The following is a 27,339-nucleotide window of genomic DNA, read 5'->3' as shown; positions in this document are numbered from 1 at the left end:
AGGGGTAAACCGAGCACCACACTGGACACCAGGGGATGGGAGAGACCACCGGCTGGAGGGTGAGTTCCGGGAAGAGGGAGCCAGCGTGCAAAGACCCTGCGGTCGGAAGGAGGTGGGTGCTGCCACCACGGCCCCACCACCCAGCTGACTCTACCGTGCCCACGGCCGCGACTGAGGCTTCAGCCCCTTCCTGGCCTCAAGCCGGATTGCTGGGTGGGGTCTGGCTTAGACCAGTGGCTTTGTGGGGAGCCGGGGCTGGCCTGGGGGGAACAGGAGGTCTGGAAAGAAGCTGGGCCTCCTCAACCATTTCTACAATCCTGTGGGTAGAGCCAATTAAACCCTCCCAAAGAAGGGGATGTCCCCCCCCGTCCGCGACGCAGCACAAGCACGGTGTTTGAGGGCTACGGGGTGTGTCCTTCAGGGTGTGAAGGGGGCTCGCAGCCAGCAGAGCGAGGTGGGGGTCCCAGGAGCTCCTGGCCAGCTGGAAATCCGTGCGTCGTTTGCACGACGGCCTCTCACCAGGGACCCCTAATTTTCCAGAGAATTTCACAAGTGAAAGGAGCTCACGTTTAACGTCGCGATGGCACGCGGTGTGGACGGAAGGCCCAGGGCAGGGAGAAGGCTCTGGCGGGGGCGGGCAGGTGCGGCCCCGCAGGGGCATTTGGAGGGCTTCTCTTCGCCTTTGAGCTGAGCCACCCTCCCTGCCGCAGATCGCGAGCGGGCTGTGGGCGGGGACGAGGGCTACTGGCTGTCTCCTTCAGCACTTCATCTCCAGCCCCACACACTGTGGTGGTGGTGGCACCCCGTGCATTTTGGATCAATCCGCTCTTCTCACGTTTTAAAATCTTCATTGTGGTCTTTAGAATGAGAGAATAACGGCCCCCAAAGCCCCCAGACCTGGTTCTGGGACCAGGGATCTGTCACCTCACGCAACAGAGGGGACCTTAGCAAGGCCTGAGGCGGGGGTGACCCCGGGTACCCAGCGTCCACACGAGGTCCTCATGAGAAGGGGACAGAGACGGGCGGACCCCGCACTGCTGGCCGTGAGCATGGAAGAGGGGTCTCTGGAAGCCGGGAAAGGTGGGAGACGGGGATCCCTGGGGCCCAGAACTGTCAAAGACGATTTGTGAGCGGCTTTAAGCCCTAGGTGGGTGGTGACCTGTCACAGGGGCCCTTAGACACCCCCCACATCAGAACAGGGGAGGACTGACCCATTTGGTTCATAGCGGATCCCCAGGGCCAGCCTCCCCCAGACCCAGGAGCCCCTCCCCACTCCCACAGGAAGCGGGGCCCAGAGCAGGAAGCCCTGTGCGCAGGCGAACGGACTCCCCCTCCCGTTGGGGCTGCAAATAGGGCCTTCGCTGAGCGTCAGCCCCTTCTCACTGGGGAAGGAGCAGTCAAGAAAAGGGACAGAAAGGTCCAAACACCCAGGGCTGGAAAGGCCTGGCAGACACCTGGTGGCCGCCGTGGGACGCTGGCCAGAGCCCAGCCCTCCCCACCTCCTGGCTCAGGCTTCCCTCCTCCCTCACCTCCGCCGTCGGACCTTGAGCTCTACGAGCCGGGGCCATCATGCTGCCTCCCGCCCCGGCCACGGGATGGCCCCCACCCACCCACCCGGATCCGTCCGAGCACCTTTCCCTTGGCATTCGGCGGGTGGCCGCTGAGCCCCGGGAGCCTGGGCCGGCAGCTGGCACCAGGTCCCCGGCTCCCCACTCGAGCAGGTGGGGCCTGGCTCCTGAGCCCCGGGAGGTGGGGAGGGCCGGCACAGGTCTCCCGCAGGGACGGGCTCCTCCTGGACACAGAAGGGACGCACAGCCGACAGCAAGGAGGGAATGAAAGCACACAACGTGGGTTTCTAATCCAAACGCACTTCTCTTTATTCAAACCAGGGTCAAACTGGTCGGTGGGGACGCCCTGAAACCACGTGCGCGGGAGAGCGGCTGACAAGGCCTCCTTGTCCTTGCTGCCGGGGCGGACGCGGGGCGGCGCCGGCAGAGGCTGGGCGGGCGCGGCCCCCACGGCGCACCTGCGGGCGCTGCCAGGCAGGTCAGTCGACAAAAGCAAGGAAGAAACAAAAAACAAAACACGCTCAGTAGACTTTTTCTGTAAGCTCCCAGAGTTTCTGGACCAACAAGCCCCGACCCTCAAAGCCAGGAGTGAGGCACTGAAACGCCCCTCACTGCCACCAGTGCCGACGGAAACCCTGCTTTAAATTAAAAAATAAGCCAGTATACATCGTAGAAAATTTCTCTTAAAAATCTCACAATTTGTAAATGTATATTTTTTCTTTAACATAAAAGTTTACAATATACGGTAAAACAAAAGGCTCAGGAAAATAATTTCAAAAAAAAGGAAGAAAAAGAAACCTGAAGTTTTGAATTAAAGCTGAAGACATTTTTTTTAAACCCTGTTGTTGAACCAGTGACTTTTTTTTATTGTGCTGATGGGTCAGAGAAAGAAATATGTTTAAAAACTTCAGTCCAGACACCCACAGCCGCCTCCAAAAGCCTCTCGCCCCCCCTCCCCCCAACGGTGAGCCGCTATTTTTCTGCCAAGTTTGTGATTGTCACGAGTTCACAAGTTTTCAATCCTGGGTCTCGGCCGCCCTGACGTCCACACGGCGCCGGCCAGCTAGCGTCGGTACGGGTGGAATCCTTGCACGTTGTGGTTCTGACCTCGTCCGAAGCCACTTCCGCCGGCGGGGGGGCCCCCCGAGCCCGGCACTGAGGGGCCCCCATACGAGGGGGGCTGCTGGCTGGGATCTGAGAAGCCCTGTCCGAAGCCGGCCAAGTCCTGTCCGTAACCTGCAGGGAAGGAGCCCGGTGAGCTGCGGCGGGATGGCAGCTCTCGCCCTGACGGCCAGGGAGCGGTCCGTGCCCGCGGAGCCCGTCCCGACCCCCCGCAGGGCCCTGACCACGGTCTCTGTGCAGAAGGAAAAGCAGCTTGGAGACCCGGACGACCCCACAGCCTGTCGCATCCGACCTCGGCCTCGCCTCCCCACCCAGTCCCAAGGACCTGGGGTTGGGCGCTGGCCACTGGAGACCTTTGAGCTCGGAAATGTTAAGAGGACCCGGCCCGGCTCAGTAGACTGAGGGTTTCTAAAAAGTTTAATCTTCAGTGTGATGCACCCGGTGGGGGGGGGGGGGGGGGGGGGGGGAGGGGTGCAGGCAGGGAGCTCAGGCACAATTCCCAGCGATTAAGAAATGCAAGCCTAGCCCAGGCCCCTCCCTCCAGGGTGACCCCCAGACCCGAGACAGTCCTCTCTGCAGAGCTGACCCCACCTGGGATCTTCCCTAAGACCGACGGGTGTGAGGAAAGACTGTGTGCCCAACCCAACGCCAGGCCTAAGTGACTCTGGGCACCGTGCCTACAGAGCCTGCCCCGGGCGGGCCAGGGCCCTCCTCGGAACAGGGCCTAGAGCCTGCAGCTGACCTCAGAATGCGTGGGAGGCACTCTGGAAAGGGGACCGGCACCAGCCCGCACACCTGGGGTGAAGGCGTGCCCCAAGGCCCCCGGATCCCCAGTAGAGGGTGCACATGGGGCGCCGACGCCTGCTGCCCGCAGAGGCAGAGCTCTAGGGCCCACGGGGCTGTGGCCAGTTGGGATCCTCGCCCCGGCAAGGGCCCCGTCCCAGAGGGCACCGCCAGGTCCACCCCCGCCCAGGACGGCAGAGGAGGCCGTGCCCGCTGCCCGGTACAGGCAGAGTGGGGACCGTGGATGAGAAGGTGCCACCTACCTAGACCACATCACTGCTCAGCCTGACCATAAGAGTGTAAACAAAGTATGGGCCCGAAGCCTGACGGGTCTTGAGAATAGGTAGCCAGGCCTGGCAAGAGACGAGACCAGGGTGACTACCCCAGGGCAGCCTCGGCAGAGGGGCGGGGCGGGGCCACGCTGGCGGTCAGCACACCCCCGCCCGGGGCTGCTCGTGCGCCGGACACGTGTTCTGCTGGGGTGGGGGGTGGGGTGACAACCCACGCACTCAGGGACCGTGGCGTGGCACGGCGCCAAGGGGCCAAGCTGCTGCGATGCCGGGCTACTGGGAGCAGCCGGCCGAGAACGGCAATCGAGGGCAAGAACAGCCTCACGCATAGACACTGAAGTCTTGGGCGAAACGCAGTGTGAACAACCACGTGGGAGTAGGAGAGCCCCAGGCGAGGAGACGTGGGCCGAAGCCACGGCTCCCACGGGAGCCCCAGGAGCCCCCGAAGCCCCAGAAGACAGGCAGCCCGCCTGCGTGGCCCCGCAGAGGTGGCAGGAGGCCCCAGGATGGAGGCCTGCTCTACCCAGGACACGGGGCCCAACCCCGTCCTCACGAGCCCCTCCCACGCAGGCCACGGGCCACCACCTCGTAGACCCCGGGCTCAGAGGCACCTGGTCCACGACCAGCCCCTCCGGTGAAGCATGGTGACGCCCTCGCCAGCGCCCGCCACAGACCAGAGCCACGAGCCCACGTGGCCAACAGGTGCCCTCCCTGCACGCTGCACTTGGAAAACGAGACCACCGAGGAACAGTGCCTGCTGGGGGCGCCCCACTGAGCCCGTGCGCACCATCCTCCTGGGGGCCCGGTCACAGCCGCAGGCTCCCCAACCCACGGGCCCTGGGACGCCTGCCGCTCACGCGATGCGTTTCTCAGACAGCTCCCTCGCAAAACCCCAGGAAACCAAAATCCTTCTTTTCATTTTGCCGGACGCTCTCCGACAAGCCCCAGCAGAGCGGGCCTCCGTCACAGACGCTGGCAGGGAGGAAGGCGGAAGGTGGCGGGGCCAGATCCCCGGCCCCAGGCCTCGAACGCAGGTCTCCAGAGCGGGCGAGAGTTACAGCCACTCACCGTACTGGCTGTAGGGGAAGTCTGGCTGGGCCGTCGGGGGCTTGCTCATGTCGGGGGCGGCCTGAGACGGAGGCGGTGGGAAGGCCAGAGGTGCTGCCCCTGGAGTAGCAGGTGGAGGAGGGACCCCAGGCGGGGCAAACTGATCCGGCGGTGGAGGCGGGGGCCCGTAGCCAAAGCCTGCGGGCAAACAGGAGAGGAAGACACACACGCAGTGCACGACCGCGGCCCAGCCTACGGGAGCTGCCCGCGCCATTTCCTTCCGAGACGCACCAAGTGGCCAGGTCCTGGGGATGTGCCCCGGCTGGGAGAAGGCGGCATGCGGACTAGCGGTGGTCTGGAAGGCTGGGGTGCCCGGGTGGGCCTGGGGCAGCCTGTCACCGCACCTCTGACGGCGAGTGTCAGACAGGAACTCCACAGGGAGTAACTGCACTGAAATACTCTTGAAAAAACCAAACCAGTTGCCTAACAAAGCATGATCTGTGCTCTGAGAAGACAAAAAGAATCCCAGTGAGCCTTTCACGAGGGCGGGGGTCACGCCTGTCCACCCTCTGTCCTGGGGGGCTCCAGAAAACCGGTTTCTATCCACCTGTGTTCTTGTTAGAAATAAAAATCTGGGGCACCTAGGTGGCTCAGTCAGTTAAGCGTCCGACTTAGGCTCAGATTATGATCTCACGGTTCGTGAATTCAAGCCCCACATCGGGCTCTCTGCTGACAGCTCAGAGTCTAGAGCCTGCCTCGGATTCTGTGTCTCCCCTTCTCTCTGCCCCTCCCCTGCTTGCTCGCTCTCGCGCGCTCTCTCTCTCTCTCTCTCTCTCAAAAATAAATAAACATTAAAAAGAAAAAGAAAATCTGACGTGGTCTGGGCCACGGGCAGCCGTGGAGCCCAAAAAACGTGACTGACCCAAGCCTGTGGTGCATCCCAAAAGCCAAAAGCAGAACACGTGTGGGCGCCCAAGGTCTTAACGGGAAGACTGGGGGACAGTCTGTGTGGGCCACAGGGCAAGAGCAGTGGCCAGCCACACTCGATCAGGTGAGGGTCTCTTCCCTGCTGAAGACCCAGTCGCCAGGAGTGGCCACACCCTTTTCTTTTTGCCTTTAAACGCTTTTCCCCCCCGAGAGAAAAAGAAGCGGGGAGACAGCACACACGCACGAACAGGGGAGAGGGGCAGAGGGGACGAGAGTCACGTGCTCAACCGACTGAGCCACCCAGGTGCCCTGGCCACACCCCTTCCTACCAGGGACGAGCACTGAACCTTGCAGGCCTGCCAGCCGCCCGGGCACAAAGCGGAACTCTGAGGACTGAGACTCCAGCTCGTATGCCCTCTAGCCCTTCGCTGCTTTGTTACAAGTTACAAGGCCAGGTCCAAAGGCCCCGTGCTGCGACCGCTCGCAGGGCCCGCCCCAGTGACGTGGCACACTCATCTTGGACGACACAGGTGTCATCCACACGGCCCTCCGAGCAGAGGGGCGTGGACACGCGGCACCCCAGCCCCCCTCCTGGGGCCCACAGGACTTACTGAACTGTGGAGGGGCACCGTAGCCCTGTGGGAAGCCCTGAGGAGGGGGGAAGCCTCCGGGAGGGGTGGACACAATGTAAGAGGTGAACGGTGGCGGCGGTGGGGGGGCTCCTCTTCCCGCAGGGGGCGGTCCATAGCCACCTGTAACACAGGACACAGAGGTGAGGGCAAGGGCGTGGCACACGAGGCTCCGGGCCGCCCTGGCCCGCCGCGGGGCCGCCCCATTTCAGACCCTGTTCCTTCTCAGTTGCCCACGATGAGGACTTACCGATTGCCTGTCCGGCTGGTACCCACATTCCTAAACAGGAAAACAGAGAGGGTGGTTGGTGCCCGTCAGCTGAGCCCCGCTCCCCCCGACAGCACTGGCTGTGCCGGTGAGAAGCCCTTCTGGAAACGCACCCGAGGGGCCTGGCGTCCTGTTGCACTGTGGGCACCAGGGCGGGATGTCCCAGCCCCGAGGAAGGCGTCAGAGGAGCCCGTGGCAGACCGGGAGCACAGGCGTGACCCCCAGAGCTTCTCCAGCACCTGGGTGTGGGGAAAGAGCTGCCGCTCGCGTCCTGCTTCTGTGGGATGGGGGCCGGGGTGGGGGAGGGGCTCCCAAGAGAAGCCTGTTGGGTCAGGTGGCCCCGGCCCTTCCACAGAACCCACCAGAAGGGTGGGAGGAACACCCACAGATCAGGGGCTGGGAGGCACAGGTGGGACCTCAGGCTGGGCGGTGAGGGCTCGGGGCCGGCCACCAGCCGAGCCAGTGGGCACGCGGGATAACTGGTTTTCTAGGGCTGTGTTCTTTTGCAATAAAGAATTTTTTAAAAGACGACTCTGTGAGCCCAAAGAGGGGGCGCCAGGTGCCTCTGGATGCAGACAGGCCCACCTGAGCTCCTTCTGCCCCTCCTTGGACACTGAAGGGGATAGAGGCTACCAGATCCTGTCCTGGAGCCCCTAGGCACCCCAATCCTTCTGCCAAGCCGTCCTTAACCACTCTGCTGACCCATCACGAGGATCTGACAGCCCAAGGAGAAGGAGCAGGAGCAGACCGAGAGGGTGAAGGAAACAGGACTCTGGGGCAAAAGTCCCAGTCTCCCTAAGAGCATCTTATCTTATCTGGGCCCCCGAGAGGGCCGGGCCAGGCCAGGCCCACTGGACGGGGTGATGGTGACAGTGACGGAGTCTCAAATCCACCAGGTCCTTCTGCCCATCCCCCTACCCCCAAGGCACTGCCACAGACCCCAGGGACAGCAAAGGTGTCAGCACGAGGCATCGAACTGCTCCCTCAGGCCCGGGAGGCCCTCCTCCAGAGCACGGTACTTGGAGTAAAGATGCTCACCGCCCTCTGCCAACTACGGTTGAGACGCATCTGCCCCAACCACAGACGGGGACTCGGCTACGGCCCAGACACACCACCGTCCTCCACACGGACCAGGTGACAACCTGGAACCTGGCCCCTTTCCGGTCTGCGTGCCGACCAGAAGGCGCCCCTCTAGGGGCGCGCGTGCTATCGGGGGACCAGCATGGAGCCCGCACGCCAACCTGCTGGGCAGGAGACCCTGGGGCCGGACGAGCAGGGAGTACCACCTGTGCCTTCGTGGACCCACCACCCCGCGGGCTTGGGACCCCGGCCCCCCGAGGGCCCGGCCGGTTCTGGGTGCTGGGGCCTCACCTTGTGGGCCGTATCCTTGCTGCCACGTGGGTGGGGGCTGGCCTGCCCAGCCATTAGCAGCACTGGGCACGACCCGGCTGCCCCACTGGCTGGCACCTGGCTGTCCCGGCGCTTGGCTTTTGCTGTCGCGTGGCTCGGCCCGTTTAACTTCCACCTAGACAAATGGAGCTGTGGTTTAGGGAGATGCCAAGGGTCCCGGACCCCCTTCCCTTCAGACACACCCTCGATAACTTATGACTACACTTAGCATCTTATTATGACTTAAAACTAAAACTTAACTATAAACCTTAGGCCAGTATTCTCTTTTTTTTAAAAATTAAATTTTTTTTTCTTTTTGTTTTTTTTTCTTTTCTTTGCTTAAAACGTGTTTCTCAGGTACAACAGATGCAACGTAAGACGTGTTAAGCCCCACCCGCTGCGGGGCACCGAATGAAGGCCAAGAACCCTCAAGAGTTCTGGGTAACAAGGGGTCTTTCAGGGAAGGCAAAATGACAGCTTTCTCCTTTGGTGGCCTCCTCATCCCAGGGACACAGAGATCAGGACCGCCCGAACAGTCACAGCCCTCTCCCCGGGCCTCCCGAGGGCCCCGGCGTGGCAGGAGCCCGCCGCTACGGAGCACGTCGGGGAGCAGCCGGGCCCACACGCACGAGGCCTCTCCGGAGCCCACCCGCCCTGCCCTGTGCCGTGAGCTCATACCTGAGAAACACAGTTGGTTTCCTTAGGTTTTTTATTTAAAATGTCTAATGGAAGATAAGGACTTACCTTCCCCAGGCTAACGCTTAAAGAATCTCAATTAACTCAAAATAATGTCAGAGGGAATGGATGTGATAAAGAGAATCTTACATTACATCTAACAAAAAAAGTAAACGAACATGCAATAAAATGGACATTTGAATCAGTAAGCAATCTTCATACTGTGTTAGGTCAGCAGCCCAGGACCCTTCCTCTGTCGGGTGTTGTCAGGAGCCACAGCAGTGGGGGGGGGGGGAGACCCAGAGGTGCCCTACCTTAGTGTCCTACCTGCACTAGGCGCTGTGGCCACCACACAGCTCCCTCCCTTCCGCAGCCTCTGTCCCCCAATTATAGGGCTGCCTCGGCAGTTGAGAACCTTGAAATTTTTTTTTTTATGACAAGTTTTAATGAGAAGAGACAATAAAGCCACTTGGATTCCTCCTTGGAGTCTCATCGTCTGACAAGCTAATAAGCATATGTATTCAAAGTTCCATCAGTGGCGCCCTAAGACCCCTTCCTGTCTAACACACAGGGACTGGGACAGAGGCACAAAGATGCCACCTTCCTGGGGCCCCAAGGACACTCCACGGAGAGGAGCAAAATCCCCGGTAGCTCAAGGCGATGTGACAGCAGGACCAAGGGACCCTTTCGAAGAACTCCAACTAACGAGTCTTCACGCACCCTCCTTAGGGGAATTTGGTTCCTGCTGACAAAGCGAAGCAGCCCTCGTAATTTTTGTTTAAAAACAACGTCTGCCGTCCTCCTGTGGGAACGTGGGTGCAGTCACTCACCCTATTGCTTCTAACTGGAGGGACCCCCACTAAGGAGCCAGCCCGCCAGTGAAGGTCGGGCCGTGGGGACAGGGCGAGGCTGGGGGCTCCCGCCCGTGTGCACCTTACTGTACAAGTTGAGCCCCACACCGAGAAGCCACCTCAGTCTCCGCTCTGTGCTCCGTGCAGACCAGACTCAGACACCGATGCGTCCTACAAAACCGGGACGGGGACGGCCGCCTGGAGACGGGAGCAGATCCGTGCGCTTATCGGCCTTTCTGCCCCTAGAGCGGGCCCAGGCTCCGTCCAAGTTTTAAATGTCACGGTACCTTCAAGTATTGAACGCGGACTCCTTTGCACTTGTGTTCGTAACTGGCATGCGTCCTTGAGATCTGCATGCAAATTCTGAACTAAAAGCTTCAATGGACGTCGGAGCGGGAGTTGTGTGTGCTCACTCGGGTTCAGATGGAATTAAGCCTGCGACAACACCTGCACTAGCCTCCTCTGGATGCACACAGCTGCGCACGTGGCCGTGCTCATCAACTTCCGGGGAGCGGGCTGCGGGGCTGGGGCGGGGGGGGGGGGGGGGGGCAGGAGGGGCAGGACCCCGTGGTGCCTCATTGCCCGCACGCTATCTTAACTGACAAAAACAGCCACGGCCCCGTCACCAGGCCCGGGCTTGGTGGCGGAGGGAACGAGGAGGTGCCGGCTTCGTGGCACCCACGTGGCCCGCCGGGCTGCACAGAGCAGGTTCTGAAAGGCCCGAGACGGGAGTCCTGCAAAGCCTCTGCTAACGCTAAGGGACCCCACGCTGCAGAATTTCTACCAGCGATTTATTTGAGTGAGCCCCCCCCACCACAGCTCCGAGCCGCCCGCGTCCGCGGCAGCAACACAGTATGAAGACGGGACAACCAGAGGTCACTTGACTGCACGGAGGTAAGTACTACCGAGAGCATGTGCTTGGGGCTGGAGTTTCACAGTAAGTGACCCAATTAAAAAAAACCAATCCTTCAGGATGTTTACGTCTCTTTCGGTTTCACACGGAATCGGTTTTCAAGGGTTCGCCGCCCCCCACGTTACGGGGCGGCTGAGACAATCGGGATGCGGGACAGACATCTGAAGGAGTGGTCACTGAAACCAAGCCTGAGACAACCTGCGATTTCACTGGAGGCCAGCCCACAAGCCCCCCCCTCCCCCCGGACTGAGCCCCTCGGCCGGGGCCCACCCCGCCCACCGGTCCCAGGGGGATCCAGAGCGAGGGGTGCCGGGAGCAGAGCCCCTCGGGCAGGATGGGCCCCCAGCTTTGGCAGACCCCCCCTGCCCCCCCCCCCATGACTGACCCAGCCCCCTTTACCGTTAAGGAATCTGTGTTTCCAGTGAAATCCCTAAGTTGCCTAAGACTTGGTTTGGTCTTAAGGTAAAATAAAACTACAACTACACACTTTTTTGCCCATGATGTCGTGAAAATGCATGTTGACAGCCTGGTCCACTGATTGTTCGTCCTCGAAAGTAATAAATCCAAAACCTAGCCAACGACGAAGAGTGAATCAAGGTAGCAGGGCGTTGTGACACAAAACAGGGTGATGAACAGTATCAGGGCCGGGCCGAGGGGTCGCCCCAGGGTTTCAGGAAGCCGAGTGTGTGCGGCTGCGGTGACGCAGGCGGGGCTCCGTGTGGAAACACAGGGGGAGCCACAGGGGGGGGGGGGGGCGTCGCGGAGCGCGGCAGCCCGAGTGGTAAGACGGCGGGCGCCGGGCCGGAGCCAGAGCACGCAGCGGAGGGGGCAGGGGAGCGGGCCGAGAGCTCCACCTCCGTCGGGGGCTGTGTGTGCCGTGGGTGCGCGTCTGCTTTTCTGAAACCCCGGATTCTCCCCCTCGGCTTGCAATTTGCTTTGCAACTAGTGCTGACAGCAGCCATATATCGTTCTAGCGCGTTAAACAGAAGTACGGTCTCTACACAGTTAGTGCCTCGCTAAGCTTATCCAACGCTGTTGGGTAAGCCCAAGGAGTCCTCTCGAAGTAACATACGTATGTATACAGGTGTCTATCTGTACGTATCTACTTAAGTAAAATACACAAAGATACAGGCCACAACGGGTTCCAGCAGGTCAAACTCTGCTGTCAGCAGCAAGAGCGAGAGGCACCGTGTCATCAACGAGAGAATTTTAACAGGAAAAAAATTTAGCGTTTCCCAAACACAAGAAAGTGGCAGTATAAACGAAGTTTGGTTGGTCTGGGTGAGTGTGACCGCCCGGCTAACGTGGCACGTCTGGTCCTCGGTCGACTGCACTGTCTCCCCCGGGGCCCGTCTGCTCTGAGCACAAAAGGACGCGAGCGGCACAGAGCCGCCCGAAGACCCCGGAGAACAAAAGGCAGCTGAGGGGAAGGGCTGGCAGCCCGGACGGGCAGAAGAGGGGCGTGGGGCGGGGGCGGGGCTGTGCGGGGGGGGGGGGGTGGGGGGGAGTGCCGCCTGCCGCCCAGGCCTGGGCTGAGGAGTCAGAGTGGGCAGGGAGGGGGGAGTCGGGGAGGAGCGGCCAATCCCAGGGCCCCTCAAGCTGATGGAGGAGAGACTCTGAGCTCTGAGGCTGCAGTGGCTGGAGCTGGACCAGGTGGGACTGGAGACAAAACCTTGCCGGAGAGGATGGGGGGGGGGGGGGGGGGGGGGGGGGAGACAGCTCAGATACTTGGATGAGGCTGGAAGAGAGGGACACCCAGGATTCGGGAGGCTTCTGTGTCTGCACACGCGTGTGCCCGAGCGTGACTATGCACACACTCACACAAGAATCTGCACACGGCGTGCGAGAAGGAGCGGAATCGCGGCAGCGGGACGAGGACGAAAGACAAACAGGGGGAGCTAGAAGCTGGAGCGGGGAGACGCCGGAGAGGAAGGTGTGAGGCGAGCAGAGGCAGCGGCTGGGACCGGGGGGGAAGGGGGGGGGGGCAAGGTCAGAGTCTCGCTGACCCCGGTGAGACACATGCAGAATCCCCCGGACACGGACAGGGATAGTGTCTTAAATGAGCAGAGAGGGAGGAAGGAGGCAGAGCCTTGGAAAAGACCTAGGAAGAGGAGAAAGCGGGATGGGCTCTCTGGGGCGCCCCCGCCCAGCCCACTGGGGGCTCCTGCGGTCGCTCCCGCCCTGTGCTGCCCTGTGCTGCCCTGTGCTGGTCTGGGTGCTCGCAGGGACTCAGAGCCTGATGCGGAGGAGGGCAGCGTGAGCCTCCACGGGAACGTGGGTCCCAAGGCCAAGCCCGAAGCGCTCTCCCCACCACCTCCTCCTGCCTGCACCCCCAGCCCACGGCAGCTCGGTGTGCTCCCTGGGCCGAGGGCCAGGCCTCAGGGGACCGACCAGGGGTAAGAATCTAAGAGCAGCCCTCAGGATTCCACGTCCTGAAGTTTCACAAGACCCGAGCAAATAGTGGAACACAACATGGGTGATGAACAGCAGGTTTAAAAATTAACATTTTCCCAAAGTGCAGGAGTGTCTGCAACCACAGGGCTGGCGTGGTCCGTTATAGCGCAAGAGGCGGTGAGTCTTGGGTAAGGAGCCCCGGGGCGGGGCGTCTAGGGACGCATCTGTCTGTCAAGAGGCGACATCACCACTGAGGAAGCGGACAGAAACACACTGAAACTTCGTTTACACCCCACTGGAGCAAAGCCCGTTCCCTCCTCTGACTGCGGGACTGGCCTGTACCTGTGTGATATAATTTAGCACCTGGAGAAGAGAAATCTAAAGAGATATCGTTAATCACAAACAATTCACAGAGAGAAAAGGAAAAACAACTTACTTAACGTTACTGTACTTTACTATGAGACACTTAAGTACGTCACTAAGCATGTATGTCTACGTTAAAATTAAGCTAAGACTTAACAGCTTAATCGACATGAAGTGAGGATACGTCACTTATCATGGAGAAAGAGAAGGAAGGAAGTTCAAATGGCAAACTATTCTCCAGCATGGCGGGCGCATGCTGCGGCGGCGCCGGCTCAGTGCGCTAGGGGGGCCTCCGACGGGGCTGGGGCGCGGGCTGCACGGCACCCAGACTGGCAGGGCAGCTCACACAGCCGGTCCAAAAGCGGTGGATGAACCAAATCATATGGGCGGGCAAACAGCAGCAGCCACAAAAAAAAAAAAAAAAAAAAAAAAAGAAGAAGAAAAAAGGGGAAAAAAAAAGAAAGAAAAAAAGGAAAAGGGGGGGCACAGAAATTGGGTGCCCGCTGTCCCAGCCCCAGGAACCTCATGGGGATGCATTGAGGCAGCTCCTCACCTTCCTCCCGCTGCCCCAGTCTTAGGGGAACAGGAAACAAGAAAAACAACAAAAAAAGCATGGGATGAGTAAAGTCAAGTCACGTTCAAGCCGAGCTGGGGCAGACCTAGCCTGACGCCATGGAACGAGGCCTGCCGGGGCGGGCGGGGCGGGGCGGGGGTGGCGGGGGACTCCGAGCAGGACGCGGCCCTGAGTGACGAGCGCACCATTTGAAAAAAAGCACCGATCTTTCTGCACGCATTTAAAAACAGAAACCGTGTTAAAATTCATGTCGAGTTGTAAAAACTTCAAAAGAACGAGCCAAAAAAAACCCTAGGACGCCTGACCTTGGGAAGCAGACAGGCTGGGGCTGCACAGGAAGGGCCTACGTTTGAATCATGTCTCCAAATCATCCTTCTCTGAGGCAACGCTCGCCACCACCACCACCTCATCGTGAGATAGTTTGCCATCTGAAGGGGAAGGTCAAGGACAAACGCCATCTCTTTTACCTCGAGGCCTCTGTTTCTCTGCGTCGTAGATCATGACCACTTCTGTGACCTGCAAGAGAGACGGTGTTCGAGGATCCGGGTGCCACGGGCGGCCACTCCCCGGGAAGTCCAGAGGCCCCGAGGCCGGCCTCATGGGCTTTGACGCCAGAGACTCATGGGACCCGAGACAGGGAAGCACAGGCCACCTCTGCCCCAAGTGCTCACGCGGAGCCACCGGGACACACCAGGGACCCGGCCCTGCACTCCAGCCGGGGGGGGGGGGGGGGGGGTGCGCAGGGTGAGGACCACAGTGCGCCTTTCCCTTCACAGACAAGCCCAAAGGCTCAGGCGCCAGGATGGAAGGGCCGGTGTCCCGGTCAGCTCAGCCCAGCCCTCCCTGACAGACGTCCACCAGGACGGCGTCTCTTCTCTCCCTGAGCGCACAACGCCACGTGCTCTGGCGCCCTTCGTTCGGGGCCCGGGCCCTTGGCACACTCAGGTGCCCCCCCCCCCTCGACAAACAGGCAGTAGGGAGGGCAAGGGGACTGCCCACCAACAGGGCGTGCGGCCCGTCGGGGTCCGGGGTGACCCCATGCCTTTGCTTCGGGTGACTGGGACGCCCCTCCTCCTCCCCCCACGAGCCTGCATGCTGTCTGTCTCCTCTTCTGCCTGCCCTGCTAGAACCGAGCACAAGTGATGCTAACCCCCCAGGAAGACTCTAATGGATTTCAGCCTCTTCCAGGGACAGAACCGGCCTGGGGAGAAGGTCTGCTGTCACTGAGGAAAAACCGAGCAGGTGACAGGTTCAAGAATCTCTCACGACACCTGGCCAGGGTATGAGCGCCCGGCGGCCCACAGGACGCGCGAGCCGCCGGAGCGGGGTAGCACAGGGCCCGAGCCGGCGCCCTCCCAGATGGCAGGGTCTGCACGGCTGCTCTGAGGACCTGGGCTAGAACATTCCTCCCGTGATGAGACACAGAAGTCTGGCTCCCACTGCCAGACCAACCCCTGCTTCTCCCCAACACTATCCTAGCACCCTACACCGTGGCACCTCCAGCTGACCGGAAGGGCCTTTCGGGAGGTCGGCCTGGCGAGCGACTGTGCGCCTGGAAAAACCGCACATCCCCTCTCCTGGGCTCGGGCCCGCTCTGGGGAAGACACAGGCCCCGAGGAGACAGCTGCCAGGCCTAACCTCTGTGGACACTCGGCTCCACCACTCCCGCCCCGCCCCGCCGTGCTCCGGCCCAGAACAACTCACCACTCCGAATTTCTTGAAGTATTCCCTGAGCTCTGTCTCACCGCAATTGTGAGGGATCCCACCGACAAATATCTTATTTGATTTACTGTTATCGCTCCTGGGTCCTTTCTGCTGTTTCAAGAGGGAAAAAATGGTTAGTCCGTGCAGGGAACCCTCACAACCCTCTCTACGGTGCGTACGTGAGCTACACTCGGCATTGGTTTTAGGAACCGGCGAAAAGCCAGACCCAAACAGTCCAAAACCCCACTAAATCCAAAGAGAATCACAACTGGCAAGCCATCGTAACTTTTCCCATTTTCCCAGGGAGTCCCAAGGTGACAGGGACCCGGCAGCACGGGCACCACTGCATTTCCAACGCGTGTGCACGGAGCGTGTGGTGGGTCCCGTGCGTAAGTATCCCGAACAACAACGGCTGTAAAGCGTAAGGCTCTACGATCTGAAAAGCAAGGCCTCAGGAGGGCAAGGGGGCCGCGATGATGAAAACAGCTTTCCAGGTTTTCAGGGGGTGACCGGAGAGGACCGTGGGAAGTTGCAGTAACTGAGAAGCCACTTGCCTCAACTGACCCCAGCGATCCCTCCCTCTCCGCAGACGGCCTCACGCCTGGGAGGGAAGCGCTGGACTCCAGGTGGAGGACCAGACCTCAGCCCCTACTCCTAGGGGGTTGCCTCCCCACCGCATTCCTCTCATGCCCCTCATCCTTCCTGGCCACGGGGCTCCCAGACTACGTCGTCCTAGCCGCTCTGGACAACACGACTGAACTCTGGGGGTGGGCGAGGTCTCACAGGTCCACACAGGGGTCAAATGCCGTCAAAATGCGGTTACCCTACATGACCATTCCGTCTTAGTAAAGAACATGAGTAACCAAATGGAATGTGAACGTGGCGGCCTCGGTTCCAGTCTGCAGAGAAGAGGTATGACAGCCACCTGTGGAAGTAGCCCAGAGCCACGAGTGCACCGTCTGGACACAGGTGGCCCTGGGCACCACGGCTGCCGCTTCAGCTGTGGGGGTGGGTATTCTGTGGGAGGACGCGCTTACAGGAGCTGCACGCTCCAGAACTTAGGAGCGGGAGATACAGAGATGAGACAGAAACACAGGCAACTTCAGGAAAATATTAACAACTGATGAAGCGAACAGATATATCTGACGTACTACTCTTCCGATCTTTCTGTAAAGTTCCTGGAAAGTTTCCTGATAGGAAATTGGGAAAACAAAAACTGTTTCGAGGGTCTGAAGCCCTTGTCTACAAGCAGCAGTTGGACTCTGCTAGAAATTCAGGTTCTCGGGCCCTGGCCCAGACATGCTGATCAGGTATGTGCCCTCTGCCTCCGGCCCGGCTCTGGCCAGGCCTCTCTGCTAGGACAAAGGCTTCCTGGATGACAGTCTTCTGAGACCTGCTGGGCGGTGGAAGGGGAGGTACGGGTGACAGTGGACGGAGGACGGGTCTGCTCCAGTTGGCCAAGCACTAAGGGCCACACGCCGCTCAGAGAATCCCTGAGGAGCCGCCACACTGGTGGATCCTGACTCAGTTGTTCGAACAACCGGCAAGCAGGCTCTTGGACGCGGGCAAATGGCCCCTTGTCCCTGAGCCGCAGCACCTGGGCAGGCACGGCCGGCAAGCAGAGGGGGTGGGGGGCAGGTGCAGAGGGCGCTCTGACACGGGGTCCCCCCCTGGGGCAGGCGCGGAGCCACCCCCAGTGAGGAGAAAACGGACCGTTCCGGATCACAAACGGGTGCGAGCAGTCTTTTTCCTCCCGTTAAGACAGACTAGTAAGAGCACTTCTCTCGGCTATGAGATGAACAACGTGCGCCATTGGATGGATCCGAGCAACCCTCGGCTGCTCAGATACCGAACTGGGCCTCTGTTGCTCTCAATCGTAAGGAGCAAAGACACCAGATCAGAGGTGCGTATTTCCTTCCGACTGTGGCCACGAACGCACACGACACACCGAGAGGCCACCTCACCCAGCCCGGCCCCTTACCCATCCTTCCTTCGGCCGTGTCCTCTCCGGCTGCATCCCCCGAGGTGTGCATGGCTTTGGGTCGATCTGTAGAAGTTTCAAACGAGCCCATCGTGAGCACGAAGCTATTTCCTCCAGAAAAGGTGCCGGCACGGCCAGCAAGCACGTGCCCCCCGTCAATTCACCCCAAGTCCACGACCTACTCCGTCATACAGCCTCAGCCCGGAGCTGCAACCCCTTAAGTCAACCCCGCTAAAACACCCCTTGGCGTGAGCGCCTCTCAAGCCCAGTGGCAGACGCAGCTGAAGGGGCCACGCGCAGCAGGGCCGGGGGGGGGGGGGGGGATGCGAGTGGTAGACTGAGGAAGGACACTTACGTTTCGGCCGTCCAGTGTGTGTGGTCTGCTGGCCAGCACCGTCCCCACACAGTTTGGGTCTTTAAATTTGACAAACCCAAAGCCTCGAGACTGGTTGGTGGTTTTATCTTTCATGATCACACAGTCTACAACTTCTCCATATTGGGAAAAGTAGCTGCGTAGAGTCTCTGCTCAGAGATTGGGACAAAAACACAGACACACACACCAGAGCGTTAAGCACAGTATCACAGCAGGTGTGTAAGCACACACGCACACGTGCTCCTGGCCCTTCGGCTGACCTGGGAAGTGCAACCAGCAACTTTTAAACTGGCACATCAGTGGACGGGGGTGGTTGAAGACAGAAAGGGCAGGAGGCCCCTGGGGAAGGACTGGGGATCCCAGACACGGACGCACACGTCTCTGCGTGAATTAGCGGGGGTGCGACTGACAACGGCAGCGGCCAAAGGCACAATCTGAAAAGTGAAGTGTGAGGGGAGCCAGGCGGCCACCGGGAACGTCGACTACCGCAAGCTGCTTAGGGCCCTGCACGGGGCCTGAGCTCGGCGACCGCGCCAGCAAGCCTGCAGACCTCCACACTCGTCTCCTGCCCTCCACGTCCCTCCCCTACCTCTGCCAGGACTCCAGGACGACTCCCGGTCCAGCGCCCCTCCTCCCCAGAATTCAAGACAGTAAGCTAACCAAGAAGGAAAGAAACCCTTCCCCCCCCAAAAGTAGTAGCGAGACACAAATTCACACGCGTTCACGACCAAGGGGGGGCACGGTGCCTGGCATACAGGCGGTCCCCACCACCTACCTTGGGTGGTGCTCCAGTCAAGACCGCCCACGAAGAGCTTCCTGCAATTCAACAAGAACACGTTTAGGGTCAAGATAGTCCTTGCCTCAAACATGTCAGCCACCTGCCCCCTCCTCAGATGGCAATCCACGAGAAGCTGGTGGAGACGTGCCTACATGTGCCGTGCGATCGTGGCAACGACGTGTGTCCACCGTGGCCACCGCCTGGCCTTGCCAGCTGTAGACAGGAAAGACGACATCAAGACCTACCAAGACGACGGGGAGCGAGGGTCACGACGCGTAAGCAAAGACGACACATCCAGAGCCACACACCGTCGCTGACCAAACCGGTGAGAAAACGAGACCTTGCAAAATGCACCAACGGGAGCCCCCAAACCGCAGAGGATCCGGGGTGCGGTTACGGGGCACACTTCCCCACTGCTCTTGCAGATACTGTGGAGTTAGAAGTCGGGTCCGAAAGCACACTCAACAAACCAGAGCGGCAGCAGGGGTGGGGGCTCTAGGTTAAAGCCTCAGGTATTGTCCACATGGTCGTGAGCAAGGACCCACAGATCACTCAGTACTGGAACCCTGGCCCATACTTCCCGCCCCAAGGCAGCCCAGGCTGGAACCTTCGAGAGGAATCGCACTATCACCTACCTGCCTCTTCTGCACACCCCACCTCTAGCGGGGTCTAGAACGCCAACAGGCCACAGGGTGGTGTCCACCGTTCCCAATGCCCCCGGGCTGGCCAGGCCTGGAAACTGAGGCACTGGGGCACGTCCCAGGACAGACCAGCGTGCTACAGCTACTCCGGCCCTTACTGGGGCAGAGCTCACACGTATCTCCAAGACCCACAGGCCCCTTCAGGCACTGCTTGGGCCCCCCACGAACCCAGAGAGCGGGTTCGGCAGACGAGGGGCTTCAACTGCAGCGGTGGCGGCTCTGTGCTGCTGGCATCCCCCAGGAAAAGGGGGCATGACCGCTGTCACCCTCAGAGTGGGACCTGGATGCCACCTGATTGGTCTGCAGATGCCAGCGGGTGGCGAAGGCTCAGTCCGCATCTGGGACGCGGGGCTCCGCGGTCCCAGCGTCTGCAGCTGAGCACGACTTGAGGACAAATGCACTCCCGAGCAACCAAGAAGGGCTGCCCGACAGGGTGCCCCATCCTCCACCCCAGGACAAACCCCCGCGTGCCCGCCCTGGGCTCGTTCCTACCGTGGCCTGTTCTCTGAGAACAGGCAACTCACGCACGGTGCGTGAGAAACCATTCCCACCCCCAGACAGGTACCCAGTGCCAGCCTCAAAATGCCCGCAAGCCGGCCGCCACGGTCCAGGGAGGGGGGCACCGGGCAGGCACATCTGGCCGAGGCAGCTCCGTAAGGGGCAAGTTTCAGGGAACGTGCTGATCAAGCAGCAGGGGGAGGCCTCCATTTAGGCCTCACTAACTTAAGTCCGTGTCTCCTAGTACCCTTCAGAGCCAGGCCAGGCTCCTTCCCACCTCCAAACGCTCCCAGGGGAGGGAGGCCTCCCCAGAGGCCCAGGGCGCTGCCCAGAGCAAGCCGGGACTCAGGACGGCCCGCCCTCGCAGGGCCCGGCGCCCGGCCGATGAGTGGCTGCAGGCCCCCAGGCCGGCTGGCGCCCCGGAGGAGGAGCCGCCTCGGAGCCGCGTGCGGCCCACCCCTTCCACACAGTAGCGAACAAGGGTTTGCTGTGAAAACGCAAATTCATGCAGGAAAAAGAGACCTCGAGCATCCTTCAACAAAACAAAACAAAACAAAACAAAACAAAACAAAACAAAACAAAACAAAACAAAACCTAACTTTCTGAGCCACACACCAGCCTCCATCTAGCATGCCTCCAGCCCAAACGGCAAGGTCATAGGCAGGTATCCTTCCAAGCAACCCAATCCTTCACCAACGGCAGGCCTAGGAAGGAAGGAAGGAAGGAAGGAACTCGTCTGACCAGTCTTGGTTCCAGCCCTCATTTAAATTTCAAAATCAGACATTAAGGAGAAAAGACCAGAAATACCATCACCCACACAACTGACAACCCAGACTGCCCTGTGGACTGGATGGTAACAAGGCATCGGCACCGTGCTCTCGTTCTATTGTGCTGTGCCGATTTCAGAGAATATTCCTGTTCGCAAAGGGACACAGGGCTCTGCTCACTCCCCAGTACTTCACAAAAGACGGACGCGGAGTATGGGAGGGGACGCACAAATGGGGCAAAACGTAAGCCTGGGGAGTCTGGCTGGGAAAGAGCATCTAGGGACCTTGGTGACCATTTTGCAATGTTCTGAAGCTCAAGGTCTATAAAACCATAAGCTCCGAGAGATGTCCTGCGGAAACAACAGGACTCCAGGTCTCCCGGCTGCAGGGTCTAGGGGACCTGCCCCGACAGGCACAGCTGGTCACTCGGGGAAGAGAGCTCCAGGCTTCAGCGCTAGCTGCTCTCGGACTTTCTACTTCCTCTCCTCCTGCTCCGAGGGCATACTTTCCCTGGTCCGCAGTCAGAAGGTGCCAACAGGTTCCGGAAGGTCCTGCGTAGGGCCCCTCCAGAGCCCCAGCACAAAGCCCCAACCTCTGAGCCTCAGAGACCACAGTGCGTTTAGCAGGCCCAGCCGGGCCCGGCCAGGCACGGCTCCACTGCTGCCCGGGCAGCCAAACCCTGACCGGTCGACACGGATGTGCATGCGCGCCTGGCACCGAGTGTGAGACCGTTCACCCCAGCAGCCATCCCGGGGCGGCCTAGACACGCTCACCTGGCAGCGTGCGGCTCTCAGGTGTCAACGGGTGCTCACACACGGGACCCTGCAGACGAAGCGGACGGCTGACTGTGTGGTTCCCCCTCCAGCCCCTCCCTGCTCTTAAGCGCACGAGAGTCATTACTCAGCAGAAGCGGAAAGTCAGGGGCCCCCCACAGCCCCTGAGCCCCGCAGACGGCCAAGGGGACCTCCTGGCTCTCCCAGGTGACCGAGAGTCAGGTTCTTGAGGGGGAATGGGCGATACCACCACCCAGAGAGCCAGGGAGAGGCCGTCCGTGCCCTCCTGCCGACCTCCTCTCGGAAGGGGCTCTGCAAGGGTAACCCGGGCACCAGGCCCTGGTGGACTCTCCCCCTTGCCCACCCACTGAGACCGAACCCTGCTCTGGAGCACGGCCCCGCTCCAGCTCTGTGTACTTTAGGGCAGCCGCGTGCTGTTTCTGCCAGAAAGTAAATCTTCGGCAGCTTCCCCTGGCCCAGGCCAGCCACTGCAGGCTCTGCCCCTCGGCAGCACGCTTGCAGGCTTCAGAAAGTGCCACCGTGCCTGGTGAGACAGCCACCAGTAAGGCAGCAGTGCGACAGACCTTAGCTTAGCTCTGGAGGGCGAGAAGCAGAGGACCCAGGACTGATCCTGGTTGTTTAGCAACAGCCCTTTCAACTTAAAGACACGCAACCCAGAGCCCATGCTCGCACTTTCCTGCTCCTCTGGTGCGGCCACACTGGGACCCTGTGTCCCTAAGTATGTCCTGTTTCCCCGTAGGGAGGGAAGCAGCCCGAGGAGGAACACACAGCACCCGCCCAGACGCCAGGGAGCCACCCCACTTCTGGCCCTCCCACTGCAACAGAAGAAAAGACCCGGAGGGCAACTGTTGGGACTCAGCCCTTACCCCAGAACCTGCCTCTGCCGGCCCTGCCCTCAGCAGCTCAGGCTTCCCTCCTGCCAGCAAAGTGAGATCGCCCCCCCTCCCGACCACTGTGGGGGTTGAGTGACACATTCGGGAGAGAACCCCAGGACACCCCCAGTGCCTGGCATTAACTCCCGATGCCTGCAGCCTTCCACTGTAAGCTCCTCCCCCCCCCCCCCCCTGGTACCGGCAAGAGCCTCAAACAAGTGACCTCCTGCTGAAAACGCTACTCACAATTCTGACAGGGTGTGACACCGTGATGGAGACAGTCACCCTGTGACGACAGCACCACCTCACTGAGGGACAAAATGTACACATTTGGGCCCGGCCCCGATCCCTGCCATTCCCTACAAGGGCTCTCCTGGCTCACCAAGAGCACGGGACTCCCAGCTCTGGCTCGTCTTAGGGGTCCCTGGGCAAGTCCCCTGCCCTTCTAAACCTCGGTCTGCCCTGCGGAGGAAAGGGCTGGACCTGGGGGACAAAGTTCGGGCCCAGCTCCCAGCAGGTGCTCTAGGAAGGGTGTCACTGGTGAGGTACTCTGGGTGAGTTTCTGCTTGTGAGGAGGGCGCACCACCGGTCAAGGTGCTCGACCAGATGCGAAACCTGAAAACAGAACGAAATCGACCAGAGTCTCCCAACACCATGACCCCCTCTACAGGCGTCAGACTAGTTCCCACTACGGGAAGCAAGAGCTAAACCTGGGGAACAAGCGGCAGAGACGCACTGGGAACCAGGCTGAAAAGAGGAGACATCAAACAGGTGTCTCATTTAGAGTGATCTTGCCCCCAGGCGACACTGCGCAGTATCTGGGGACGTCTGAGATTATCACAAGCAGGGGCGCTCCTGGGACTGAGTGCGTGGGGGCCAGGGATGCTGCTCGCCCCCGCGGGGCCCAGGATGCCCCAAATGGCCACAGGGCTGGGGAGAAACCCTGTCCCAGAACAGCTCCAAAACGCCAACGGGAGCATCTCTACCCTCCACCCGTTCAGGTCTCACGGCCCCCACGTTGCAAGAAATGGCCCCCTCCCCAAGCACGACCTCTCTGACCAGACCATCAGGACTCTTCCCGCCTCCCAGGCGCTAGTGAAAGCGGTAGTTAACGAGTCCCTGCCCCTCAAGGCCCAGGCCTCTGGCCCCGTCCTGCCAGCACTCAGAGGATCACTGGGCTGCTGGGGCAGCTGGGGTCACCCACTTTCTGTGCTTCTGGCTCCAGCGGCCTCGGCCTCCCGCTGCCTGCCCGCACCGCCTCTCAAAGTGACCCGGACGCCGCTTTGCCTTCTCTCCCTGGAGTCAGTTCTCTCCCACGGACTCTCCCCTTGAGAGTGTCCAGTTGGCCCCGTCCTACTAGTAAGACACGTGCCAGATGAAATCCTCCCCCGACCTCTCTCCAGTTCCACCACACGAGCGGGCTCTGTCCTAACAGGAACTGGCCCCTGCCGAGCGCTCACGAGCACCCACAAGATCCCAGGCGCCTTCGGGGTCCCTGAAGCCTTGTGCCCACACCGGTTCCAGGGTCAGAATCGCGAGACCCTCCACGAGACCAACTTCCTGAGGCTACGGCAGGGGAACGAGGGCTCAGTGCCACCCCCAGCAAGGTGAGCGTCCGGCCCCGGGTCCCTGGCTCAGAAGGGAGGCTATCAGCCCGTCACACATCTGCTCCATGTGGCCACACGTGACGCTGCTGCTCCTATCACCCCTCTGCCCTCGAGACCCAGCCCTCCCTCTGCTCTGGCTGATTGGGACAGTCGGGACCCCGGTTCTCACCAGCTTCCTCTCTCCCCACAGCCTTCGCTTCAGAGGAACCTGAGCCAGCTCAGGTACGGTCACCACCTGGCGGGGCTCTCTTTCGTTGAAGACTCAAACTCACGAGTACATTCGTACGCTGGTGGGCGCCCCACACACGGGGCTCCTGTTAGCGAAGGGGGAGCAAGCCCTTCCCACCTATCAAGAGCTCCCTGAGTACGAGGCTGGCCAAAGACCAGAGCGGAGGAGACTGGAAATGAAGATGCAGCTCACGGGACGTCACTCAGACCTGTGACGTCACTCAGACCTGTCACGTCCCGGTCACATCTGCCATCACCATCACCTGGCTCTAGGCACAACAGGAGCTGCTGCGTGGGAACCACCCCAAAGCAGGCAGGTGCGGTCCCCTCACGGGAAACGGCATCAGGGCTCGTCAGGGGGCCCCCCCCGCCCCGGGATGTGATGGCAAGGAGACCAAAGCAGACCCTGAAACCCCACTGAACGGAGTAGAGACAAGCATACTCTGGGAAAAGAGACCGATCGATATTCCCGGCAACAGATTTCCACTTGCAAAACACGAAGAGATTTCGGGGACCCCTGTCTTGACAACTTTCAAAGGTGGGCGATCGGGGTGGGTTTTTGAGGGGAGAGGGGAAGGGAACCAGGCCCACCGGCCCCCGGCCCCACCGCCAGCTCCACGGCCTCGGCAGACCCGGGCTCGGACCCTGGCAGCACACCCGAGGGCCGGTCTCGGGGTGTCCAGGCTCCCTTCCCTCCTAACCGCTGCTGGCCCTTGTGAGGGACCCCGCGCTTTGGGCAGCGCTCTGGAAGGCCACGGCCATGGGGAGGTGACAGGTGCACCCTCTCTTCCGTCAGACTCTGCCCCATCTCTGGAGCACGGTGTCCCTGTTCCCTGGTTTCCAGTCGTACACACTGCGACCCCCCCCCCACCTACCACCACCTACGTGACCCAAAGAACACAGGTGTCCAGGCCCCCCCCCCCCCCCCCCCCCGCCGCCCCTGACAAGCTCGGCGGCGGGGAGCTAAGGGTCTCCCTCCTGGGCCGCTGCGGTGCGCCGTTTTCGGGGAGGGGGGGGACACAACATGCCTGTCACGTCCGCCCGTGTAACCTGGACCTGGAGGCCGCACAAGGACTTACCGAGCCCAGCGCTTGACCACAAACCCGCGCCTCTTCAAAGCTCCGGGCGTGGGGACAGGCACACCCGCCCCGGGGCCGCCGGAGAAACGTAACCGAAAAACCACGCCGGCCGGGCAGGAGCCAGTGTCTGCAAAGAAAACTAGTCCGAGCCCCGAACTAGGACAGAAACGGGTTTCCGAGCCCCTCGGGGATCTCGGGCTCCGCTCCGGGCCGCGTGAGCATCACACGGGCTGTAATTACGACACGAACTCCCCACTAGTAGCTGCTCAAGCAGAGGCCCCGGAAAGCGGGCCTCTGCTGTCCACCCCCCGGCACGTCTGTCGCGGGCCGCGAGCCGCAAGGGGCTCCAGCTGCGGACCCATCAGATGGCGCGGGCGCGCGGAGATGGACACGCTGCCGAGGGCTCCGGCCCCGACCGCCCCCCCCCCCCACCCCGTGACCTTCGCCCCCGAGCCCTCGGTCTGCGAACCTTCCGCGTTCTTAGCACTTCGGGAAGAGGCCAAGAGCGGAAACGGGGCGAGCCGCCACCCCGAGTCCCGGCTGGAACAAGTTCTGCGCGGCGGCGGAACTGGCACTCCGGGGCCGGGCCCGCCACGTGCGCCGACCCGCCAAGTTGGTGCGCGGGCTGGGGGCGGGGGAGCCCCGGGCGCCCCAGAACCCTCCCGTTTCCGCTCGGGCTCCGCCACCGGGAAGTGCAAGCGAGGCGGAAGACAAGGCGCCCCAGACCCCTCCGGAGCTCCCGCTGCGGGTCCCGCTCGGCCAGGAAGCAGCGGGGTCCCTGCGGACGCTCCCAGAGCCCCGTTCCGGGTCCCCCAGCAAAAAACCCAGGCGCGGGGGGCGGACGAGACGACCCGGATCCCCAGTTTCCCGCGTCCGATCCCCCAGCGGGAAAGTCGGGCGCGGCGGCGGCGGCGGGGACGTCCTGACACCCCCCCCCCACCCGCCGGGAGCTCCCGTTCCGAGTCCACCCCAAGCAGGAAGCAGCGGGGTCCCCCCCGACCCTCCCAGGGGCGCCCTGGCCAGGAAGCGGCGGGACGCCGGACTCCCAGGATCCCGCTCGCCACCCCCCCCTCGCCGCGTCCCGGGTGCGCGGACCCCCAGGCCACCGGGCCCCGGCGCGGCCCGGCGGCGTGACCTTGACGGGGGCCGGGGCGGCGTCTGGGCGGCGACGGCGCAGGCCGGCGCGTCCTCACCCGATCTCGTCAGCGCCCGAGTTGTTCATGGCGGCGGCGCTCGGCGTCCCGGGCCCCCTGGCTCGCTCCCGCCTCCGGAAGGTCACCGGCCCCGGCGCCCTCCCCACAGCCGCGGCCCGGATCTGCGCAACGGCGGCGGCCGCGCTGCCTCCTCCCCTCAGCGCCAACGGTCACCGCGCGCCACCGCGCCCGCGCCGCCGCCCTGCGCACGCCCGGGCGCGCTCCCGCACGGGGCCTCCGGGGGCGGGGCCAGGGGTGCGCCCGCCTAAGTGCGTGCGTTCCTGCGTGCGTGCCTTGCGTGCGGTAGCCACCACCGCGCGGCGGCCTCGGTCCTCCTCGGCTCTCGGCGTCGCCGCAGGGTGTTCTGGGAAGTGGAGTCCCCCCCCCCCCCCCCCCCCGCGCCGGCGTCGGCCCCACCCCGCGGAGGGGGGCTCGCGGGCCGAGCCGCGTGCGTGCTGCGTGCTGCGTGCGTGCGCGTTCACGCTGAGGCGCTCCGAGCTAGGCACCGCGGGGCGCAGGCGCGGCTTGGCTTCCTTGTTTGAGTTCAGGTCGGAAGTGGCGCGCGGGGTCAACAGTGGGCAAAGGCCACGCCCGGCGCGGGGTCACGCCGGGAGGAGGCGCCCCTTCCCACGCCTGCACCTCCGCTACTTCCCGGAACTCGTCTCCCGGGAGGGGATGGCGGCTGCAGCGGCGGCTGCAGGCAAGACCGCGGTGACGGTGGGTGGGAGGGCCCGCCGGGCCCCGTCCGCAGATGGAACCGCGGGTGGACGCCGGGCACGCCCGTCAGCGCCCCGCAGGACGGCCCTGCAGCCCGGAGCTGGGCGCCCGGCGCGAGACCACGGGCGCCGGGGACAGTCGGGTCGTTCGGGTGACCTGTGCCGCGGGACTCCGCTTACTCCCCGCCTGCCATAAGTTCCCTTACTCGTCGTCGTAAAATTAAGTGAATGGAAGGAGTGAAGGAACTAGGTCGC

At 61.9% G+C, this 27,339-nt stretch overlaps 1 protein-coding gene across 7 annotated transcripts; it reads right to left on the bottom strand.

The window, feature by feature from the left end:
* Positions 1 to 1,852: 1,852 nt before the first annotated feature.
* On the bottom strand, positions 1,853 to 26,745 carry DAZAP1 (DAZ associated protein 1). Of its 7 annotated transcripts, XM_023243006.2 has the most exons (14): positions 26,369 to 26,583; positions 25,176 to 25,302; positions 18,778 to 18,842; positions 18,627 to 18,667; positions 17,834 to 18,000; positions 17,479 to 17,544; positions 15,498 to 15,608; positions 14,261 to 14,309; positions 10,950 to 11,032; positions 8,006 to 8,159; positions 6,617 to 6,646; positions 6,349 to 6,489; positions 4,832 to 5,008; positions 1,853 to 2,804 (listed from the first exon to the last, which is right to left on the bottom strand). In XM_023243006.2, exons 1-14 carry the CDS (start codon positions 26,395 to 26,397, stop codon positions 2,632 to 2,634), a joined length of 1,413 nt encoding a protein of 470 aa, XP_023098774.2. In that variant the 5' UTR covers positions 26,398 to 26,583; the 3' UTR covers positions 1,853 to 2,631. The 7 variants fall into 7 exon arrangements, with proteins under 7 accessions (XP_023098774.2, XP_023098755.1, XP_023098759.1 ...); XM_023242987.2 differs by lacking the exons at positions 18,778 to 18,842; positions 26,369 to 26,583 and adding an exon at positions 25,645 to 26,362; XM_023242991.2 differs by lacking the exons at positions 18,778 to 18,842; positions 26,369 to 26,583 and adding an exon at positions 25,645 to 26,362 and having other exon boundaries at positions 15,498 to 15,605.
* Between the last annotated feature and the right edge of the window lie 594 nt (positions 26,746 to 27,339).

This window comes from Felis catus, chromosome A2 (assembly GCF_018350175.1).
Source record: "Felis catus isolate Fca126 chromosome A2, F.catus_Fca126_mat1.0, whole genome shotgun sequence".
NCBI classification, from domain to species: Eukaryota; Metazoa; Chordata; class Mammalia; order Carnivora; family Felidae; genus Felis; species Felis catus.
The sequence above is the reverse complement of the archived record's forward strand: the minus strand, read 5'-3'. Positions and strand labels throughout refer to the sequence as shown.

Excerpts from the sequence above, each read along its gene's own strand:
- DAZAP1 (XM_023243006.2), bottom strand. The coding sequence starts at position 26,397 with ATGAACAACTCGGGCGCTGACGAGATCGG. Across the intron at positions 25,303-26,368 it reads TCGGGCGCTGACGAGATCGG|ACACTGGCTCCTGCCCGGCC; the intron begins GTGAGGACGCGC and ends TTTTCTTTGCAG. Across the intron at positions 14,310-15,497 it reads ACTTCAAGAAATTCGGAGTG|GTCACAGAAGTGGTCATGAT; the intron begins GTGAGTTGTTCT and ends TCTCTCTTGCAG.